This window comes from Balaenoptera borealis (genome assembly GCF_965194805.1).
Source record: "Balaenoptera borealis genome assembly, chromosome: 1".
NCBI lineage: Eukaryota > Metazoa > Chordata > Mammalia > Artiodactyla > Balaenopteridae > Balaenoptera > Balaenoptera borealis.
The window spans coordinates 115,585,352-115,604,677 of NC_138860.1; the positions used below are offsets into that span (position 1 = coordinate 115,585,352).

The 19,326-nt window shown below is 45.6% G+C and overlaps 2 protein-coding genes across 15 annotated transcripts in view; one reads left to right on the forward strand and one right to left on the reverse strand.

Annotated features, from left to right (window-relative positions):
• The window catches only part of LRRC8D (leucine rich repeat containing 8 VRAC subunit D), a 109,387-nt gene extending 103,209 nt beyond the window's left edge, over window positions 1-6,178 (reverse strand). Inside the window, exon 1 of one of the 4 annotated variants that reach the window (XM_082383620.1) lies at window positions 5,779-6,178. The gene's annotated coding sequence lies outside the window, so the exon portion shown is untranslated. The other 3 variants (XM_082383617.1, XM_082383621.1, XM_082383623.1) reach the window with 3 other exon arrangements.
• Window positions 6,041-19,326, forward strand: part of LOC309626183 (uncharacterized protein) — a gene marked incomplete at its 5' end in the record, with an annotated part of 82,262 nt that continues 68,976 nt past the window's right edge. For all 11 annotated transcript variants that reach the window (XM_082386748.1, XM_082386742.1, XM_082386744.1 and 8 more), the window contains one exon: window positions 6,041-6,474. In XM_082386748.1, the coding sequence (XP_082242874.1) occupies window positions 6,041-6,472 (432 nt within the window). In that variant the 3' untranslated portion in view covers window positions 6,473-6,474. The remainder of the gene's footprint in view (window positions 6,475-19,326) is intronic.

Consider the following 19,326-nt stretch of genomic DNA (forward strand, 5'->3'; position numbering starts at 1 on the left):
GACTGTCTACCCTTTCTAGGTACCATTACGTTGCTCACTCCAGCTCTGGTGTCTTGCCTAAAGTCAGGTGCCCAGGCTTTGAACAAAGCACAGTAGAAACTCAATTAAGACTGTGTTTTCTGTTTTGTTGCCAAAATCTTTTGATGAAGCTTAGTATTTCCTGTCCTTTTTAATCTGCAAAAACAAGCTGGGACAACACTGTGCAAGTATTTTCAAAGCCCTTTCCTGGATTCTCCCACCAAAATATCATCCTATGACAGCTCCGTAATTCCCTCCTTAATACCTGACTTCACATTTGCCCACAAAGAAACTCACCTGCAAATCTTCTGATGACTAACATATCCTAGCACAGCTTCCCTGAAGTAAATCCCCATTGGTTAGCTATTTCATAATTCAGAAGAGCTTACTGTCATCTGTAAACCTAGAAATTCCACTGGGTACTCCTTCTTTTGGATCAATTATGTAAGTAAGACCTAAGGGACCCCACTGTGTACACACCTCCAAGCAGAGATGTCTTTAGCCTTAGACTTAATTTGTGGTCTTTAAGGTAGGTGGATACTAATGCGTGCTCTGTCACTACATCCGCTCCCTGGGCCTCAATTTCCTCCTCTATCTAATTCAAACGTTGATCACTCCCATCTATAAAATTCTCTCCTCCTACTCAAAAATGATACACTGAATCCTCAATCCCAAGGTGACTTCAACTTTGATACAGCCTTTGAAAGTGTAAAAGGACAGTCTCCAAGGGTTTTCAAATATTTCCCCCCTCAAGAAATCTCATAAATTCACAAAAATCCCTTCTTCTCATAGGAATATCCTTCATCTCCAGAGGATACAGACAGGTTTCCCATGTGGGCTAGCACAGAAGTGAGAGCAAGCAGACTGTACCATCTGGACAGGCAACACACCTGCAACGATTCGGGGCACAATGGACATTCATAACAAAGAGGTTACACATTTTGGCTATGAGATCTGGAATTTTGTTCTAGCACTCTCTACACTGTTGGATGGCGACCACCTGAATCAAGTAATTTATTTAAATCTAGTTTGCTGGATAGATCTAGAACATTTGGAGAACTTGGCACTAAGCTACCTAGGATTTCTAACCTGTCTGCTTCAAAAGACATCCAAGAATGGTTAATTTCCTAATGTCTTCTCAGTGAAGACATGTGAAATCTGATAAGTGTGATATTACACCACCAACAAGCTAAATCTTAGTACTGGGAGAAAGGCCTATCTCTAATCCCCAACACCCCCCACCCCTTCCCCAAATGTAAAGCTGTCACTAATGAAGTATTTCAGGCATACTAGCAAAAAAAAAAAAAAAAAAGAAGAAAAAAAAACACTTAGCCTGAGTGGGAACAAACTTCATCCATGGTTTTTGCCAATACCAGTTATTACCCAGTTTACCTCTTCACAAATTTCAAAAGCAACTCAGATTTGGCAAGCTTCAGATTTGCACAGAACATTAGCAATGCTCTTCCAGATGTCTAAACAGAATTACAAAGACCCCAGAGGAGTACCGATTTCAGAAGCTTGCAACAGCCTGAAATAATTTCGAAAGGGCACCTCAGGTGCAAACATTAGCAAGAGCCAAACTCAGTGTAGCTTGGCCATGAACACAAATTTCTCAGACGCCCCTAAATTTGGGGCTAATCAACCCCTGGAATTCACCTCCATCACCCAGCACGCCCAGCTCTCAAATAGGACCAGCAGTGTCAAACAAAGTACTGGGTTTCATGAAGTATTAATGTAAGTGACTACAAAGCTTTCGACAAAGTCATCCTCCACTCCCCTCTCATGTGATTACAAGGCAGAACTAAGATTTTAAAATCTCAAAAGGCCTGAAGACTGGACCAAAATAAATAGGATAGCACTGAACAGGGACAAAAACAAACCAAAAAACGTCCATTCAACGTCTCACACTCACACACACACACACACACACAGACACACACACACACACACACACAAATCTGCATGATGAACAGAGGATGCAGCAGCTCGTACAACAAATATCTGGGAGTTTTGACTGTCCAGAATCCTGTACATGAGTCTGTGCTGGGCAGTTTTGTAAGCTTAAGCTGCAGAAAGTAGATGCTTGTTGTGCCTTGGTCTCAGGAAATAGCTGTCCTACTGTACTCTTTGTGGACCAGATCAGGTCTCAATTACCATATTCAATTCCCGTCGCCATAACTTTCCATGAGAGATGTGGACAAACTGAGAAGACAGAAACCATGTCCCATGCAGGACTGTGAAAAGAAATGGGACTATTTTGCTTTGAGAAAAGTTAATCAGCTGGAGGGCCAGGAGGGGGACGTCATTCTGTCTTTGCCCATTTGATGGGCTGTCCTGGGGAAGTGGGTAGTTCCAGAGGAAAAGAATCAACAGAACGAAGTTTCGGGGAGGCAGTCTTCAGCTCAAATAATAATCATACACACAGTCCAAAGATATGATGACATGTTTTCATAAGTACAGAGGTCCCTGTTCCTGGGGGTGTTTAAACAGAGGCTGCCTCACAAGTATAAGAATTTACTAAAGTAAAGAAGTTAGACCAAGACTTCTCTAAAATACCAGTTCTAATTCTGTGACTCTCCACTTACCCAGTATTATACTGCCCTGCTAGCTCATCTGCCACGATCTCTCAAAAATGCCTTTTTCTCTGATTAGAATTTGCCCAGATCCTAACCACTTCTGGCCTGAGCATAGCAGAAGTCTCCCAGATTGGCTTCCCAACCTCAACGTCCTTCCTCACATGTCAAAACCACCTCCTTCGAGGCCTATTCTGAGATGTAACTTCACTTCACAGCGGCCTTTACCTTCCCTGTCTAGGCAGGGTTCCTCAACCGTGGCACTACTGACGTTTCAGATGGGATAATTCTTTGTCATGGGGGATATCCTGCACATTGCAGGATGTTTAGCAGGATCCATGGCCTCTACTCACTAGATTTCAGTAGCACCTGCCTCCTAGCTAGGACAAGCAAAAATAAAACCATGCCCAGATATTCCCAAATGTCTGCTGGGAGGCAAAGTCACCCCCTGTGGAGACCCACTCTTGAGGCAAATGATTAACACCACTGACTTGTGGTTTAAGTTTTCCACTAACTAGATCCCCTCTACCTCCCTTCATCAGTCATGTTCTCTGCTCCAGCCAGGCAAACCTATTTTTGACCCATGACACACCTCAACACTTCCCCTAATACGTGCTCCTTCCCTCTTCCCCAACACACACAACACTCCCGGCTGGCTCCAAACACCCTTTACATCTCCGTATTCCTTGGCCTCCTAGACAAATGCAATCCCTTGCTTCTGGTGGTGTCCTCACGTGGGCGGTCTTACTTGCCCTCTATTCGTACAAGAATCCTCTCCTTCCTGGTTAAGGCATCACAGCACCCACTCTGATTCTCTGCTTCTTGCTGGTACTCAATAAATATTGGCTGGCATTTCCCAGAATGTCAACATCAGCTCCAATGATACATGAAAAATACGTGAAACCCCTTACCAACTGCCATTTCAAGAACATATGTAATCATGAGCACACAGTTTTGACAAAACTTTGACTTTTTCATAGCTAGTGCCAATTTACCTACAGTACTGAGACTGAACCAAGTTTGATTTCCAAAATACAGCTACCAAAATAATTTAGCTATTGGGACCTTACAAACACAGCAAACTTTTAAAAAATTAATCAAAAAAGTTCTGTTCAATATAAAAATTAAGAAAAAAAAGGTCAAGTTTTGACCAAGTTTTTTAAATTCTGTAAACCTTGGCAGAAAGAAAAGGATACAAATATGGCTCAATACTTTAACTGTTGCATCATACACCATTCCACATGGTCATGAAGAGACTGGAGGACTGGGTCATGTGAGGACAGTTTCCTCTCCAACCTTCTGATGTGTTAGGTTTTAATCAACAAAGTACACACGCACACGCCCTCAATAAAAATGAGACAAATCTAAGATAAAATGTTCAAATATATAAATAAACCATGCCGATTCAAGATTTTGGATTGCTTTTTCCCCAGCTCTATGGATTACCTAATCATTTCATGGGAGGCTCCCTTACTAACCTATAGAGACCAAGGACTTCGCCGGAACCCTATTTTACCTAATTTTCATCTCAGGATCTTTCCTATCTTGTTCTTGTATTTTAACAGGGTTTTAGTCACTTGATGTAGAATACAGGAAAAGAGACAACTCTCACCGTGTCCTAGCTGATGGGAGGTGTCTGGTCAGTATTAATGGGTTGTAAAAATAAATGCTGCCTGAAGACCCTATTTACTGGCAATGGTGCAGGTTTCTTCCCACAGGTCTGTACCATGCAGAGGCCCCAGAAGCTCTGGCGGGGAAGGTCTGAATCACTGTCATTCTTGGCACTTGGAAGCACCCTTCGGTTGTTTATGAAGTAAACAGCCCTCACCAGTACTGCAGACGGGAATTCCCTGCCTGCCCAGACTCTTCCAACTTCTGGCACAGAACACATAATAGGTGCTCAATAAACGCAGCCTGACTAGAATTTTATTATCAAAGCGGCTAAGGAAAGTCTCCATAAGTCAGCTCTCTCTTTACTCCTGAATCTCTCAAAATATGTCCTCAAAGCTTTCTTTGCCCAACAAGAAATATTTTTTCAAAGTCAAGGAGAAGGAAAGGAGGAAATCTGCAAAACAGAAGGAGCCACATAGGAGTCCAAATGGCTCAAGTCGGGCCCCACAGTCGGCTAGGACTCCCCGATACCTATTCCCCATCCCCTGCGCCTCCTGAGTGCTCCCACACTCTCACCTTTGCACTATTTCTTTCCTGAAACCCTACGTCCCCACCTTCTGCCACATACACCCCCAACTGCGTATCCAAATGGGACCGCATACCCCACCTCTCCCTCTCCGGCAGGGACCTACCTCTCCTCCCCTCGACCTGTGGCAGCTCTTCTTTACCGCGGCTGGCTTTGTAAGAAACCAAAAAAACTCATCTCTTTATCCATAAGGGATACCCCAAATAAAGGGGGAGAGAAAGAGGAAGGCCCCTATCAACCCTCCAGTAAGCGGAGGTGATGATTCCCTGAGCAATCACCCCCAAGCCTCCTCCTTCCCAAGCCACTGAACGGGATTCGAGCAGAAGTCCGGCTCCCAAGTGCCCACGCTTCCAAACAAGCTAGAAGCGGATTATACCGGTACCCAACCCGGAGATGGCCCGCGGCGGGCTGGGTGCACCTGCGGGCCCCCGGCTCCCTCCCTCTCGCGCTGAGGGCGGGGCGGGCCCTCACTTCCCAGTCCAGCCCACCCGGCGCGGGAAGGAGGCGGAGGGGAAGCGTTTCTGGAGAAGTTGAAGGGCTCACCTTCTGGGCAGCGGGCCAGGGAGGCCAGACACCAAACACCCACCTCCGGGAAGAATCAGCGGAGCCGTAACCGGGTCCCCCCGCCCTTCCGATGGGGCGGAGGGAGGCGAGAGAAGGGAGCGCGCGTGGGGGGAGCCGAAGGGAGGCGGTCGCAGGCACCGTCCTCTCGCGGGGCCCACTCGGCTGCCGCGGCGCCCGCCGCTCAAATTGCCGAAAGCGGAACGATCTTCGGGCCCCAGCGGGCCGAGGCGGGCGCCCGGCCCGGCCCCGCTCGCCTTCCCCGTCCCCGGGCTCCTGGCCCCCCGGCAGCGAGGTCCCAGCCGCAGCCTCCTCTCGGGCCGCGGCGCCGCGGGGCAGGTCGCCGGCGCCGGGGTGGCGCGCGTCGGCTCCGGCGCGGCTCCCACCGGCGCAGCCCCCGGCCCCTGCCCCGGAGAGGCGCGCACCAACCTTGGGGGGCAGCTTGGCCGCCTAGCCCCGGCTTAGGCGGAGGCGGGAGGTGGCGGCATCACCTGCGGCGTGCGGCGGCTGCTCCCGGACGTGCCGGGGCGGCGGAGGCGCGCGGCGCCCAGGACCCTGCTTCCGCGGCCCCGCCCGCGGCTGCCACCTCGAAGCGCGGCGGAGGAGCCGGGGCACCACGGGCGGCGGCAGCGGCGGCGACGGGAGCAGCAGCACATGACTCTGTAACGGGGGGAATTAAACAAAGCGTAACATGGACTCCGGGCCCGTGCAGGCGCTGCAGCTCCGGGACCAACCGCAGCCAGCGAGCGCCGCGACTGGCTCGGCCGCAGCCAATGGGGCGGGCTTGGGCCTCCATGTGATGGCGAGCTCTCTCCCCCGCCGGCTCTCCCGCGTCTGCCGGAGGTCCGGGCGCTTCCGCCGCCGGGCGTGCTGGCCGGAGGGGCGGCGTAGCGACTTCGGTGGCCCGGGGTCTGACGCTGGCGGCGGGAGGCTGCTGGACTGCGCGCAGGTGCAGCCGGCGGGGAGGGGCAGCCGCCGTAGCTCGCAGTCGCCCCATCGCTCAGCTGAAGAACGCCCACCTGGACAGGGCGCGGGGCCCGGCGGCCAGTGTCGCCAGGCTGGCGCGAGGCCACCTCAGGAACCTTCATCCCCCCTGGGGCTATCCTGTCAACTCAAGCTCTGATAGTAAGACGGGGCGGTGGGGGATGCAATGAAATGGTGGGGGGAAATTTGCGTAAAAGTCATTTCGGCGGCTTCCAACCCTACGGAGAACGCACTTTCCTGGGATTTGGGGCACACTCAACTTTTATCTTGGAACGAATAGCTTCCCACCCTCATTTGTTCAGTGTCTGCTATTAAACATACACGAGAGAGTCAGTTCTTGTTTTAATCTGAGTCTACTCTTCCCCCCCCCCCCATTCTTTTATGCCAAAAATGTCTTGTATCTGAAGCAGGCAGACGAAAGTTTGTCCTCCGCTAAGAAGTGTTTCCCAACCTGATAGTTTTCCCTCTTGTTTTTGTTGTAAGATCAAAGTATATTTGCAGTCTTTTTCGTGGGTGGGGAGACGTAGGGGTCAAGAAATAACGTCAGGAGGGATGTTTGGAATTGTTGGTTTTTAACATGACAAATGGTTCCAGCCCAGTACTTCAATATCTCCTTTTATCTGAATCCACCCGTTTCTGTGAACAATGGGAAATTTCATCTCTCTTCTACCAAGATCTCTCCATGTCAGTGAATGTTCAATCAGCATTTACTAAGCATCTAAATGTTGTTCATAAGCGTGCTGCACAAAATGTTACAGGTACTCAGGAAAGTGTGAGTTCAGATATAATGAGACAGTAAAGAGAGTGGTTTTCTAGGGTTTCAGGAAAGACTTCAGAGAGAAGGGGGTAGAACTGACCCTTGGAGAGTGAGCACTTGTTCCTCAGGCACTGGAAGTAAAGTAGAGCAGCCCTGAGGAGGAGTATGAACAGAGGTCCAGGACACACTCAAGGGACAGTCCTAGACTGCTCACAAGATGACACTAGATTTTGAGCCCTTTTGACGTCCTCTTGCTTTCTCACTTTCCCTGCCCTGTCCCTTGTGCCAGCAGCCTCTCCTATTCCACAAACCCAGCCAAGAAGGAGGTGTGTAGGCAGGAGCTGCGGCAGGTGATCTAGTTACAGTACCAGATTCGCTGATCTGGGAGGTTAGAGCTGTTTTAAAACTGTTAACGTTTAGTGGTGTGATGTTTGTTTGGATTGAAAACACCTCACTGCTATAATTAATTTGGAATGTTTTGCTGTTTGTAAAAACACTGTTCTGTGTTTTGATCTCCCCTGAGTTTTAAACTATGATTCTAGATTTGAGAGAAATGTGATTTCCGGAGTGGGATAACTTGAGAAAAGAAAAAAGTAATACTCAGAAAACAGTCAAATGTAGAGAAACAGGTACATATTCTTATAAATGAGTGCAAATTTGGTAAATCCCTTTGGAGGACAATTTAGCAATTTGGGATGAAATTAATATGTGAGGTTCTTTTGACCAGGCAATTCCACATCTAGGAATTTATACTTTGGACATATGTGTGCAAAAATTATGTATTTCAGAAATATTTACACACATGTAGAAAAATATAAGTACAGGTATGTTTATTACAGCATTGTTTATAACAGAGGAAACGTATAACGGTGTATAAGTCTAATAACAAAATCCCAGTAGGGAACTGGTTAAGCAAATTTAACTTGTTTGTACTAACATGAAAGAATGTCCAAAATCTGTAAGTGAAAAAAGCAAGTTGCAGAACAATATGAATAGTATGATCCCATTTTATTTGCATATTTTGTCAAAAATACACATGTTATAAAATGTATGCTTAGAGGAAATCTGGAAGCATATATAACAAGCAGTTAACAGTGGTTATCTCTGGATGTGGGATTACTAGGGCCGTTTGCTTTCCATTACAAATTTCTGTATGTTTGAATTGTTTTTATGTTGAGCACCTATTACTTTGATAATAAGAAAAGTAGTAAACAAAAAAAATTTTAAGATAAAATTGCTAAGAGCTGTACCAATGACAAATAATGAAGATCACTCTGAGGGTCTAGGAAGCAAAAAAAAGGTCAGCTTCCCCTATTACCCAAGGAAAACAAACAGGTAGGAGTCAGTAAAGAATGATAACTGATTTGACATTGGATTCAAAATGAAGAAATATGATAGAAGAGGCATCTGAGGCTACTCTAGGCCTGTCTACAGGGATCTGGTGGGGCAAACACAATAAGGCTTCAAGGAAGTTTTAGTCAGCAGAGACTTAAAAATATTTACTGTCCTTTGTTGAGTTATGGTCACAAATCGGCAACTATTCCAGCACTTGTTAAATCTGTATCACACTAATAATGACAACAGCTAACACAGTGCTTGTGATAGGCCGGGCACTGCTCTAAGTACTGTACATGTGTCCACTTTTAGTCCTTGCGGCAACCCTAGGAGAGAAATACTTCTACTATCCTCATTTTTTAGAGACACCTGGAGAGGTTATATAAGCAGTGCAAGATCACACGGCCTTTAAATGGCAGAGCTAGACTTTTAAGCCCCGAAGCCTGGCTCTAGAGGTCCAAACACTCACAATACTGAGGACCATGTAAGATAAAGGCCTTTATACATGCATCTCTTTCTACCAAGTATTGTGATTCTAAGTTGATTTGTGTTTACCTAAATTGTAGCACTTGGCATGCCCTAAGGCACTCAACACTTTAAAAAAATAATAAAGTTACTTGTTTTTGGCTGCGTTGGGTCTTCGTTGCTGACGCGGGCTTTCTCTATTGCGGCGAGCGGGGGCTACTCTTCGTTGTGGTGCACGGGCTTCTCATTGAGGTGGCTTCTCTTGTTGCGGAGCACGGGCTCTAGGCGCTCGGGCTTCAGTAGTTGTGGTACGCGGGCATCAGTAGTTGTGGCTCGCGGGCTCTAGAACGCAGGCTCAGTAGTTGTGGTACACGGGCTTAGTTGCTCCGCGGACCAGGGCTCGAACCCGTGTTCACTGCATTGGCAGGCAGATTCTTAACCACTGCGCCACCAGGGAAGTCCCAGTAATACTTATTGAATGAGTGAATGAATAACTGACTTTCCTACTAGAGAAGAATCTGAGCTCCTTGGAGGAGTGATTTTGCATTGTTCCTGTGTTTGTCACCCAGTAGCGTGCCCAACATGTGGTAAGCGATATGAATTTCAGTAATCTGTAAACATGTTTTTGAAAAGTTGTGCAAAAATCAAGCTTTATAAGTTGATCCCAAATACATCCCAAATATCCAAAAGGGTAGCTTATGAATAATATCATGATGAATTCCTCATAGAGTGAAGACTAGCCCTGGCGGGACAGAGCTAAATCTGGTTGCACCTGTATAACCATACACAAATAAATGTGGAATATATTTGCTTGGGAAGTGGCAGTAACACCGATGAGCTCAAGAGCTACAGGACTTCAAATTATATGAGCCTCTCTCTCTTTCTCTCACCTCTCTTGGTTATTGAAATGGAGATAATAGCACCTATCTCCAGATATTGTGAGACCAAGGATTCAATCACATATGGAAAGGTCTTAGCCAAGTGCCTAGAACATAGCTACCGTTAAGTAAATACTACCTACTATAAGTGTATCCACATATTATAAGTGTGACAGATTTCTTAGTCTATGGTTATTCTGTAAATACTGCAGCTTACATAACATGCAACACCTGGGGGCTCACATACATATAAGGCTTAGAAATTACATAGTCGCGGTTCAACCTAAGCACATGGTAAGCAGTACTCTTATCTTTCTTCTCCTGTGCTACCTCCCACTGTTCTCTTCTATCTCTTTACATGGGTTAAAACCATTTTACTTCTTAGACCTATTTAAACTCTCAGCCTTGGAGGTAGGAAACAAATTGTCTGCCTTCTTCACAGCTAAGGAGACTGAAATGCTGGAGACCAGACTAGAAATGAATAGGTGGAGGGTGGAGAACAGTGTGGAGAAAAGGAACCGAGTGGGGTGCGTAAGGTAACTCTCGATGCATCCTGACGTAACATAAGGTCCAAAGGGAAAGGAGAATTGCCAGACTGCTATAGTTAGAAATAATGTGGTGAAATTGCAACTAGAAAAACTAAGGGTAAATGTGTTAATCAACCACAATGAGAAGAAAGAAATGGACCTATACCTTCTAAAATGGACTCATAGGGAGATCAGATCAGGGTTGCCTGACTGGTAAGCCAGAGCTTCTTAATTGGTAACCCTAGTCTAAGTATTCCCTTCACTGGGGAAATTTTTTTTAAAAAGCATAAAGAAATACCAAAGCCAACTACTTGAGAGTCTGTACCCATATCCTCTGCCTTCCTGCCTGCTACTACTAAGGATGAACTTATCCATGTTCTTATCGAAAGCCAGTCCCTTCACTTTTGCGCCAGATCTCATTCAATCTCAAATGATTGAGATTTGATTTACTCTAGCAATTGAGCCCTGTCCCCTTTCCCCTCTCTACTGGATGACTGCCATCACCATTTTTTTTAATGTTATTCTCCCATCATTAGGAATAAAATTTTTCTTGACCCTGCTTTCCCCAGTCCACTTCTTCTCTTTCCTTTGCATCTAAACATCTCAAAAGAATTGTTTATACTTATTATCTCCAATTCACTTCTTTCCATTTTCTCTTCAACTCCATCTAATCGGGATTTTACCCATTGCATCACTGAAATTGATCTTGCAAAGGACACTGTCATCTCGTTTTGTGCTAAATACTGTGATCAATTCTTGGCCCTTAATTGACCTCTCAGTGGCATTGAACACATTGACTACTCCCTCCTCTTTGGTAAGCTGTCTTCTCCTCCCTTCCAAGACACCGCACTCCCTCCCTCCAAGGAGCTCATCTAGTCTTAGAGCTTTGGATTCCCTCTCTATGCCAACAACTCCACATTTACATCTCCAGCATAGTTCTCTCTCCTGAGCACCAAATTGCATTTCTAACTGCTTACTTGTTTTTCCCATTAGACCTCTAATAGATACCTCAAAATTGAGTTCAAAACCAAACTGATTTCCCCCAGAAACCTGTGCAACCCACACAGATTTCCCACTCTTAGTAAATGGCAAGTCCATCTTTCCACTTGCTTGGGCTAAAAGCCTTGGAATCATCCTTGACTCTTCTCTGAGAACCTACGTCACAACTGTAGTAAATCCTATTGGCTCTACCTTCCAAACACACACCCTCCAATGCTATACCTAGGTTCCATCCACTGTCATCTCTCTCCTGGGCTAACTCACTAGCCACTTCACTAGTCTATGTGCTTCCATTTCACGCTTTTGTCCCATCCCTCCCTTACAGTGTATTCTCAACAGCAGCCAAAGTAATCCTTTTAACATGTAAGTCTAGTCATCTCATTCCTTTGTCCAAGCCCTGTGATAGCTCCCCATTTTACTCAGACTAAAGCCCAAATCCTTACATTGGTTTGCAAGGTTCTTACCTGATCTGCATCCCCTAAGCACAACCATATCTAAAATTGAAACTCCCTTCCTACTCCCATTCCTCTTACCTTGCTTTATTATTTTCCTCTGAGCACTCATCATTTGCTTATTTTATATATATACAGTTTAATAGCTATCTCTCCCTGCTAGAAAATAAGCCTTTTTTTATTTTTATTTTTTATTTTATTTTTTTTTAAACATTATTTATTTTTATTTATTTATTTATGGCTGTGCTGGGTCTTCGTTTCTGTGCGAGGGCTTTCTCTAGTTGCGGCAAGCGGGGGCCACTCTTCATCGCGGTGCGCGGGCCTTCTCACTATCGCAGCCTCTCTTGTTGCGGAGCACAGGCTCCAGACGTGCAGGCTCAGTAGTTGTGGCTCACGGGCCTAGTTGCTCCGCAGCATGTGGGATCTTCCCAGACCAGGGCTCGAACCCGTGTGCCCTGCATTGGCAGGCAGACTCTCAACCACTGCGCCACCAGGGAAGCCCCGCCTTTTTTTAAATAATAAACTTTTTAATTTTATTTTATTTTAAAATTTTTATTTGGCTGCGCTGCACGGCATGCAGGATCTTAGTTCCCTGACCAGGGATCGAACCCGTGCCCCCTGCAGTGGAAGCTTGGAGTCCTAACCACTGGACCGCCAGGGAAGTCCCTAGAATATAAGCCCTTTAAAGACAGGAAATTTTATCTGTCTTGCTCATTGATGTATCCCAGGTATTTAGAATAGTGTCTGACACATAGTAGGCACTCAATAATTACATTTTAATAAATGAATAGATTTATTACAGATTTTTAATCAATACAAATAAGGAAATTTTTTCCTAGGAAGAGATTTTTTTCATATCATGCTGTTCTCTAAGTAGTTGTTAATTGAGAAAAGGCATTCATATTCAGTCTCCAAGTCTTTTATTAAAACAGTACCTGGTAGTTTGTGTGGCAAAAGAAGAAACTTAGTAGAAAATATTACCTTTTTGTTAGTTCTCTAGCAAACAGGAAAACAAGCTCATCTGAGTTAACAAAAAATTGCAAAATAATAATTCCAAAGTCCTAAATTATATTCTTACTAAGGAAAGTATTTAAGCAAAGTAACACAGTAGTGAAAAGAGTAAGTTAGAGAAGATTAAACATTCACTTCCTCGTAACGTATTACTTTAAAACTCTCATGTTGTGTAGTAAAGTGGCTATGTAGTCTAATCTGGCTAAAAGAAAAGGTTTAAATGAAATAAAAGAACATAGATGTGACATAAAATAGCAAGTGGGGACCTTAATTACAGTTTTGGCAGTTGAAAGTTGAAATGACACAGAAATCCTAAGAAAAAGCACTGTGGAAAGGAATCGGGCTAGACTTTAAAACAAAACAAAACAAAACAGAACCAGCTCCCAGAGCAAACTGATTTATACGGTCGTTTGAAAAGAGGAAGGAAGGGTGATTGCCGTTTCCAAATGGTGAGTTGAATGTTTAAAAATCCACACGGAACCCACCCCACCACCCCCGTTTGGGATGTCTCCTTAGAGCTTTGTCTGTGGGAAGGGAAGATGAGCGCAGCCGGAAACCTGACCTGTCAAGATGAGGCTGAGCAGGGCTTGGGCTGGAGAGAGGAATGTGAACACAGGAAGAGAAAAGCCAGCCTGGAGGGTTTTCTTACTCAAGGGTGAAATGCTAGCATTCTGGGTTTGAAAGATTATTATGTCTATAATTACTGTCTGAAACTTAATCTGATAGATCTTTAAAACAGTGTGGCCTGTGGGAGTTCCCTGGTGGCCCAGTGGTTAGGACTCCCAGCTTTCACTGCCAAGGGACCGGATTCAATCCCTGGTTGGGGAACTAAGATCCCACAAGACGCACGGCGCTGCCAAAAAACCCCAAAACAAAACACCGAAAAACAATAACAAACAAACAAACAAAAAAGCAGTTTGGCCTGGAGATGACTTGAAAATAAAGTTGAGGGTGGAGAGTCGTCATGGAACTAAAAGTCTGCTTTGTCCTAGGGTGAGCGGGTCCCTGGCATAGGCAGTGGGGACACAGAGGAGGAGGTAACCATCCTGGCCCCTGTTTCTGATCACTCTCCCAGCCCAGGCAGGGCCCCGGAGCCAAAGGGCAGCTAAGTCTCAATCTAAATCTGAGTTCCTGAGACCAGGTGACCAGGGGCCTCCCATTCCGTGACATCCCCTGGAAGTTTATCTCCAGCGTGCTAATGGATAGTTCCTCTTGCCACTTCCCTCCCTGATTTTTGCCTCATCTCCTAAAATCTCTCCTCTTTTCTCTCTTTCTCACTCAGTAAGAGTTCTGTGAGTAACCATGTTCGTCCCCCTTCTCTTTTTGTGATACCTGGGTGACAAATCTGTGCACCCACGGCCTGCAGATGTGTTTTAACTGCAGAGTGTTTTCTAAAAATCTTTTTCAATTAGCTGCCAATATTTAGTAATCAGGAAATGTCACATAAATATCCAGATTTCCAGCACTTTTAACAACCAGAACATCTGGCAAACCTTGAGTAATTCCTGCACAGCAAGCTCGTGCTGGGGCTGAGCCGCTGCTGCCCCCTTTCAGCTGCTTCTCTCTCTGCAGTTCACAAGCACCCAGGCCACTCCTGATGGTCTGCGGGGTGGGGGTGTGGTGTGGGGGGGCGGGGTAGGGGTGCCTGCTGCCCTTTATTATTTTGTGCGTGCTGTTTTATCTGTAACAGGGAACGTTCTCTGTACCACGTCTTAACGTTTCCTCCAAAAGTGCTTCACGTTCCCTATACGTGACCTACCTTTAAACTACCTATCTGGCTCCTCTAGTCTCTTGAGGCTGTGATCCGTAGTTTACATTATCTGGCTCTACGCCTAGGGTTTCAACAAGGAAACCTCAAGATAGATTTCAAGAATGAGGCGGTGGCAGGCCTTAAGCCCCAAAACAATCCAAGACAGTATATAATCATCGGTGCCTAGACTGAGGACACACTTCCAACCAGGGCTCTGATATTCATACCTTATAAATCGCTATAAAGAATTTTCACGGGAAACGTGGTTCTCAAGCGATTCTGTGAGGTATGGATCACTGTCTCCCTTTGTACAAATGCAAAAACCGAGACAGAAAAGTAAAGGGATTTTCCCATAACCACACAGCTCATAAACACTGGACGCAGGAACCCAGCCCAGATTTTTGAGGCCACGTTCATTGCTCTTTATAGCTACTGCATCATAACTGCTGCACATCGACCTTGAAAATCAGTGTGCTGTGATTCTGAGAAAGCTTTAGAAGGCTCTTTACCATCAACTAAATAACATGTTTCAATGCCTCACAGCTCAGCTAGTGTGGAGAAATCTTGGAATCATCTTTGACGCACACCCCTCCAGCTCCCATATCTATCCAGGTAAATGGTCCTGTCTATTTCGCTTTTAAAATAACTATTCTACCCAAATGTTTCTCTCCATTCCCTCTGCATAATCCCCAACCCAAATCCATTGACTCATTCTTGAATTAATGTAATGGTCTCCAGCCGAGGCCCTTACCCAGCATGCTCTTCTCTACCCCCCCCCCCCAATCTATATTTACAAGCAAAGTAGATGGCTTTGTGATACAGCTTTCTGGTGCCATTGCTTGCCTCAGAAGCTTACAGTGGTTTCCTATGCATTAGCTATAAACCACTGGGTCTGATGTTCAAGGTCCATCCTATGGCAGCTGTGATATTGTTTCCAATGTCTACTGTTCTCCTCTGTGGGAGATTTATACTTTCCCAAACAGCAACCTCAGTTTTGGCCACATGACTTGCTTTGCCAATGAAATGTGAGTGAAAGTGACATGGACCATTTCTTTCTTTCTTTTTTTTTTTTTAAATTTTTATTTATTTATTTATTTATTTATGGCTGTGTTGGGTCTTCGTCTCTGTGCGAGGGCTTTCTCTAGTTGCGGCAAGCGGGGGCCACTCTTCATCGCGGTGCACGGGCCTCACGCTATCGCGGCCTCTCTTGTTGCGGAGCACAAGCTCCAGACGCGCAGGCTCAGTAATTGTGGCTCACGGGCCTAGATGCTCCGCGGCATGTGGGATCTTCCCAGACCAGGGCTTGAACCCGTGTGCCCTGCATTGGCAGGCAGATTCTCAACCACTGCGCCACCAGGGAAGCCCCGACCATTTCTTTTTAAAGGAAGAGCTCTAAGAGCTGTTATGGCTTCTCACCACCTCTCTTTTCCCTCTTCATGGGTTACTACTCTTACTTTATTTTATTTATTTATTTTGGCTGCGTTTGGGTCTTCGTTGCTGCACACGGGCTTTCTCTAGTTGCGGCGAGCGGGGGCTACTCTTCGTTGCGGTTGCGGGCTTCTCATCGTGGTGTCTTCTCTTGTTGTGGAGCACGGGCTCTAGGCACCTGGGCTTCAGTAGTTGTGGCTCGCGGGCTCTAGAGCGCAGGCTTAGTAGTTGTGGCGCACGGGCTTAGTTGCTCTGTGACATGTGGAATCTTCCCGGAGCAGGGCTTGAACCCGTGTCCCCTGCATTGGCAGGCAGATTCTTAACCACTGTGCCACCAGTCCCTTCCTGGGGAATATTAATGTGCCAGATTAGAGCTGCTCCTTCAGCCTGGATCTTGGACTAAAGAAAATGTGGTACAGAGTTACAGCCAGCATGAGGGCTGAGCCTATGTTATGCAATTCAATGCAGACTTATAGGACGACTCCTGTTTATATAACATGTTCACATAACACGATCAAGAAATCAACCTCTGCTGTTGTAGCCACTGAGAGTCTTAAGTTGTTTATCATAGGGTAGCCAGAATAAGAATACGGTACAGCCTCCATAAGCAGTCTGTTTCCTTGACTCCACACACTGTGCTCCTTTCCCAGGGCTCTTACTGGGGTATCTGTTGTCCATAGCTTTTCTAGTCCTCACTGAATTAGAGCCACTTAACTTGAACCTATCATTTTCCTTGGTATCAACTTACTCCCAAAAGATGTGCTTAAGATAGAGATTGCTGGCTCTGCCCAAGTTCTCTAGAGTAGGGCAATAGGAAATCAGAACCTTGTAGATATTCTGTTAGTATGCACAATAGAATGATCATACAATCTGACCCTTAATACCAAATGGTTGGTGCACTAATCAAACAAAGCTTTTAAATGTCCAGCTGTTCAAGATAACACATGAGGTTGCAAGCTTCAGAATCCACAACTTCTTTCTTAGAGATATATAAATAAAGTGACCAACGATTTGCTCACAGTTAGATGGTTTCTGTGATTTCTTGAACTCTAGCTGCTGCCTTGGTGGCTGTTTTTTGCACACTATGGTGTTCTTAATTTGGATAGCAGCATTGTCAGTGGCTGCCCTGAAATACGACCCAGTTCCAGGATGAAATTACCAGAAGACTGATCCAAAGTTCCCCATCTCATGAACTATTCTCTTCAGACCCATTTTTTGTTATTCTCTCCACCTGCCAACCTTTCTTTTTTTTAAAAAAATAAATTTATTTATTTATCTATTTACTTATTTATTTTTGGCTGAGTTGCGTCTTTGTTGCTGCGCGCAGGCTTTTTCTAGTTGCGATGAGCGGGGGCTACTCTTTGTTGCAGTGCGCGGGCTTCTCATTGCAGTGGCTTCTCTTGTTGCGGAGCATGGGCTCTAGGCGTGCGGGCTTCAGTAGCTGTGGCTTCCGGGCTCTAGAGCGCAGGCTTGGTAGTTGTGGCACACGGGCTTAGTTGCTCTGCGGCATGTGAGATCTTCCTGGACCAGGGCTCGAACCCGTGTCCCCTGCATTGGCAGGTGGATTCTTAACCACTACACCACCAGGGAAGCCCCTGCCAACCTTTCTTATTCACCCTTCTGAATCAGACCCAGTCACATCTTCCTCATGAAGCCTCTCACTTTTCAGGATACCTGGATAGATGTTGAGAAAGGGTCCAGGGAGACATAATATAGCAATGTGGTGCCAGGGGCCTGGTTAAACGCTAAAGTAACTGTCTCATGAGTGCTCTAGCCCCAGGCTGCACCAAGGAGGCAAGGGGATCTTCAGAAGTTTTCAGAAGCAAATTAGGATCAGAAGCCAGGGACACAGAATTGGGCATCAGAAAGCCAACAGTGGCATTAAGCTATAGACAGCAAGCAGAATCATTGGCCAGAAAAGGATAAAAGAAAGGTGAGAGCAAGTATGAAGTGAGGATTAGCAACTGAGACACCAGTTCTGCAAATACTGGGTTTGAGGCAGAACCTCTCTTTGTGTGGAGCCTAGAGGGTGTGGCAGGGTGAGGCAGCTCCCCCTTCAAGGATCTTCCATGACCACTTTGGTCCTCATAGAAAACCCTCTAATGCCAAGAAAAGGGTGAACACTAGCCACTGGCCTAAACCCCCCAGGTCTGCCCTGGCTCATGAGTGAGGGTTCTGAGGTCCTCGCAAGGAGGACACCTGCTGGGTGTCAGTCTGAGCAAGGGCAGCCAGGAAGGAGGAGAGAAGTCACAGGCTAGGAGTTGGTGAGAGGGGATTGGGGTTGGATTTGCAGAGAATTCAAGGGCAAAAGCAGGAAGTAGGGTGGAGGCTGGGGAGATGAGAAAGGGGCTGGACTGTTCAGAAAATAAGCAAAGTAGAACAAGGTCTGAGTGCAAAGTGGGGTCAGGAACAACCCAGAAAAGGGATTCTGACAGCTATTTGACTTTTAAGCATTGGTTTGGGGTAATTCTCCTGGGCGGGGAGTAGAACTTAAATACCAAGCTCTGACACACCCCTCCTACTGCTCTGAGCCATTGACTGTAAGATGTAATCATAGATTGTTTCATGTTTCCCCTGCTGTTTCACGTGTGTTTCTCTGACTCTCCCAACCAGAATCTAGACTCTGTCTTCTGATTCTTCAGTCTCTCCCCTTGTCTTGCGCAATTGTTACTAACTTATGAATTAATGCCCACCATCAATCCTTTGTATTCTGTGTTCTTCTTGCCATTGCCAAACATGCATTCATTCAACAAGAATTTATTTTTATACATTATAAATAAGAACAACATTTACTGAGTGCTTATTAGCTGTGAGTCAAACATTGTACTCATACACATACATCAATGAAACATTTTCTGGATCCCTGAAGAGCTCACAGTCTGGTGGGGGAGAGACAGAAATAAAAACAGAAAGATTTTACCCTGTCTAGTATATCAAGGGAGACTTCATAGTAGAGGTGATCATTTTGCTGGGTCCCAAAGGATGGATAAGAGTTCTCCTGGTAGACAGGGCAGGGAGACTTCCATGGGCAGAGGGAACAGTATGAGCACAGACACAGAGGTTGATTCTTCATCTCCACTCTATCCTGTAGCCATAGAACAAGGGACAAGGCCTCTTCTACACCTAAGTTCAAGTCTTGAATAAGAACAAATACACAATTTCTTTTTATGCTATGCATGAAGTGAATACTGTGGCTTTGTTCTTTGATCTCACTAGCAAACATGCAAGTAAAGCCCTCAGCCAATTGCTTTTTTGATGGGGCTGTTGAGTTTTGGAAATTGCTCGAGAGTCTTAACACGAGATTCTTTGCCCTTTTCTTTATGAGCACTAGACTTGAGTGGCAACTCAGAAGAACTACTCTTCTCATCTTGTCTGCTTTTGATTAATTAAC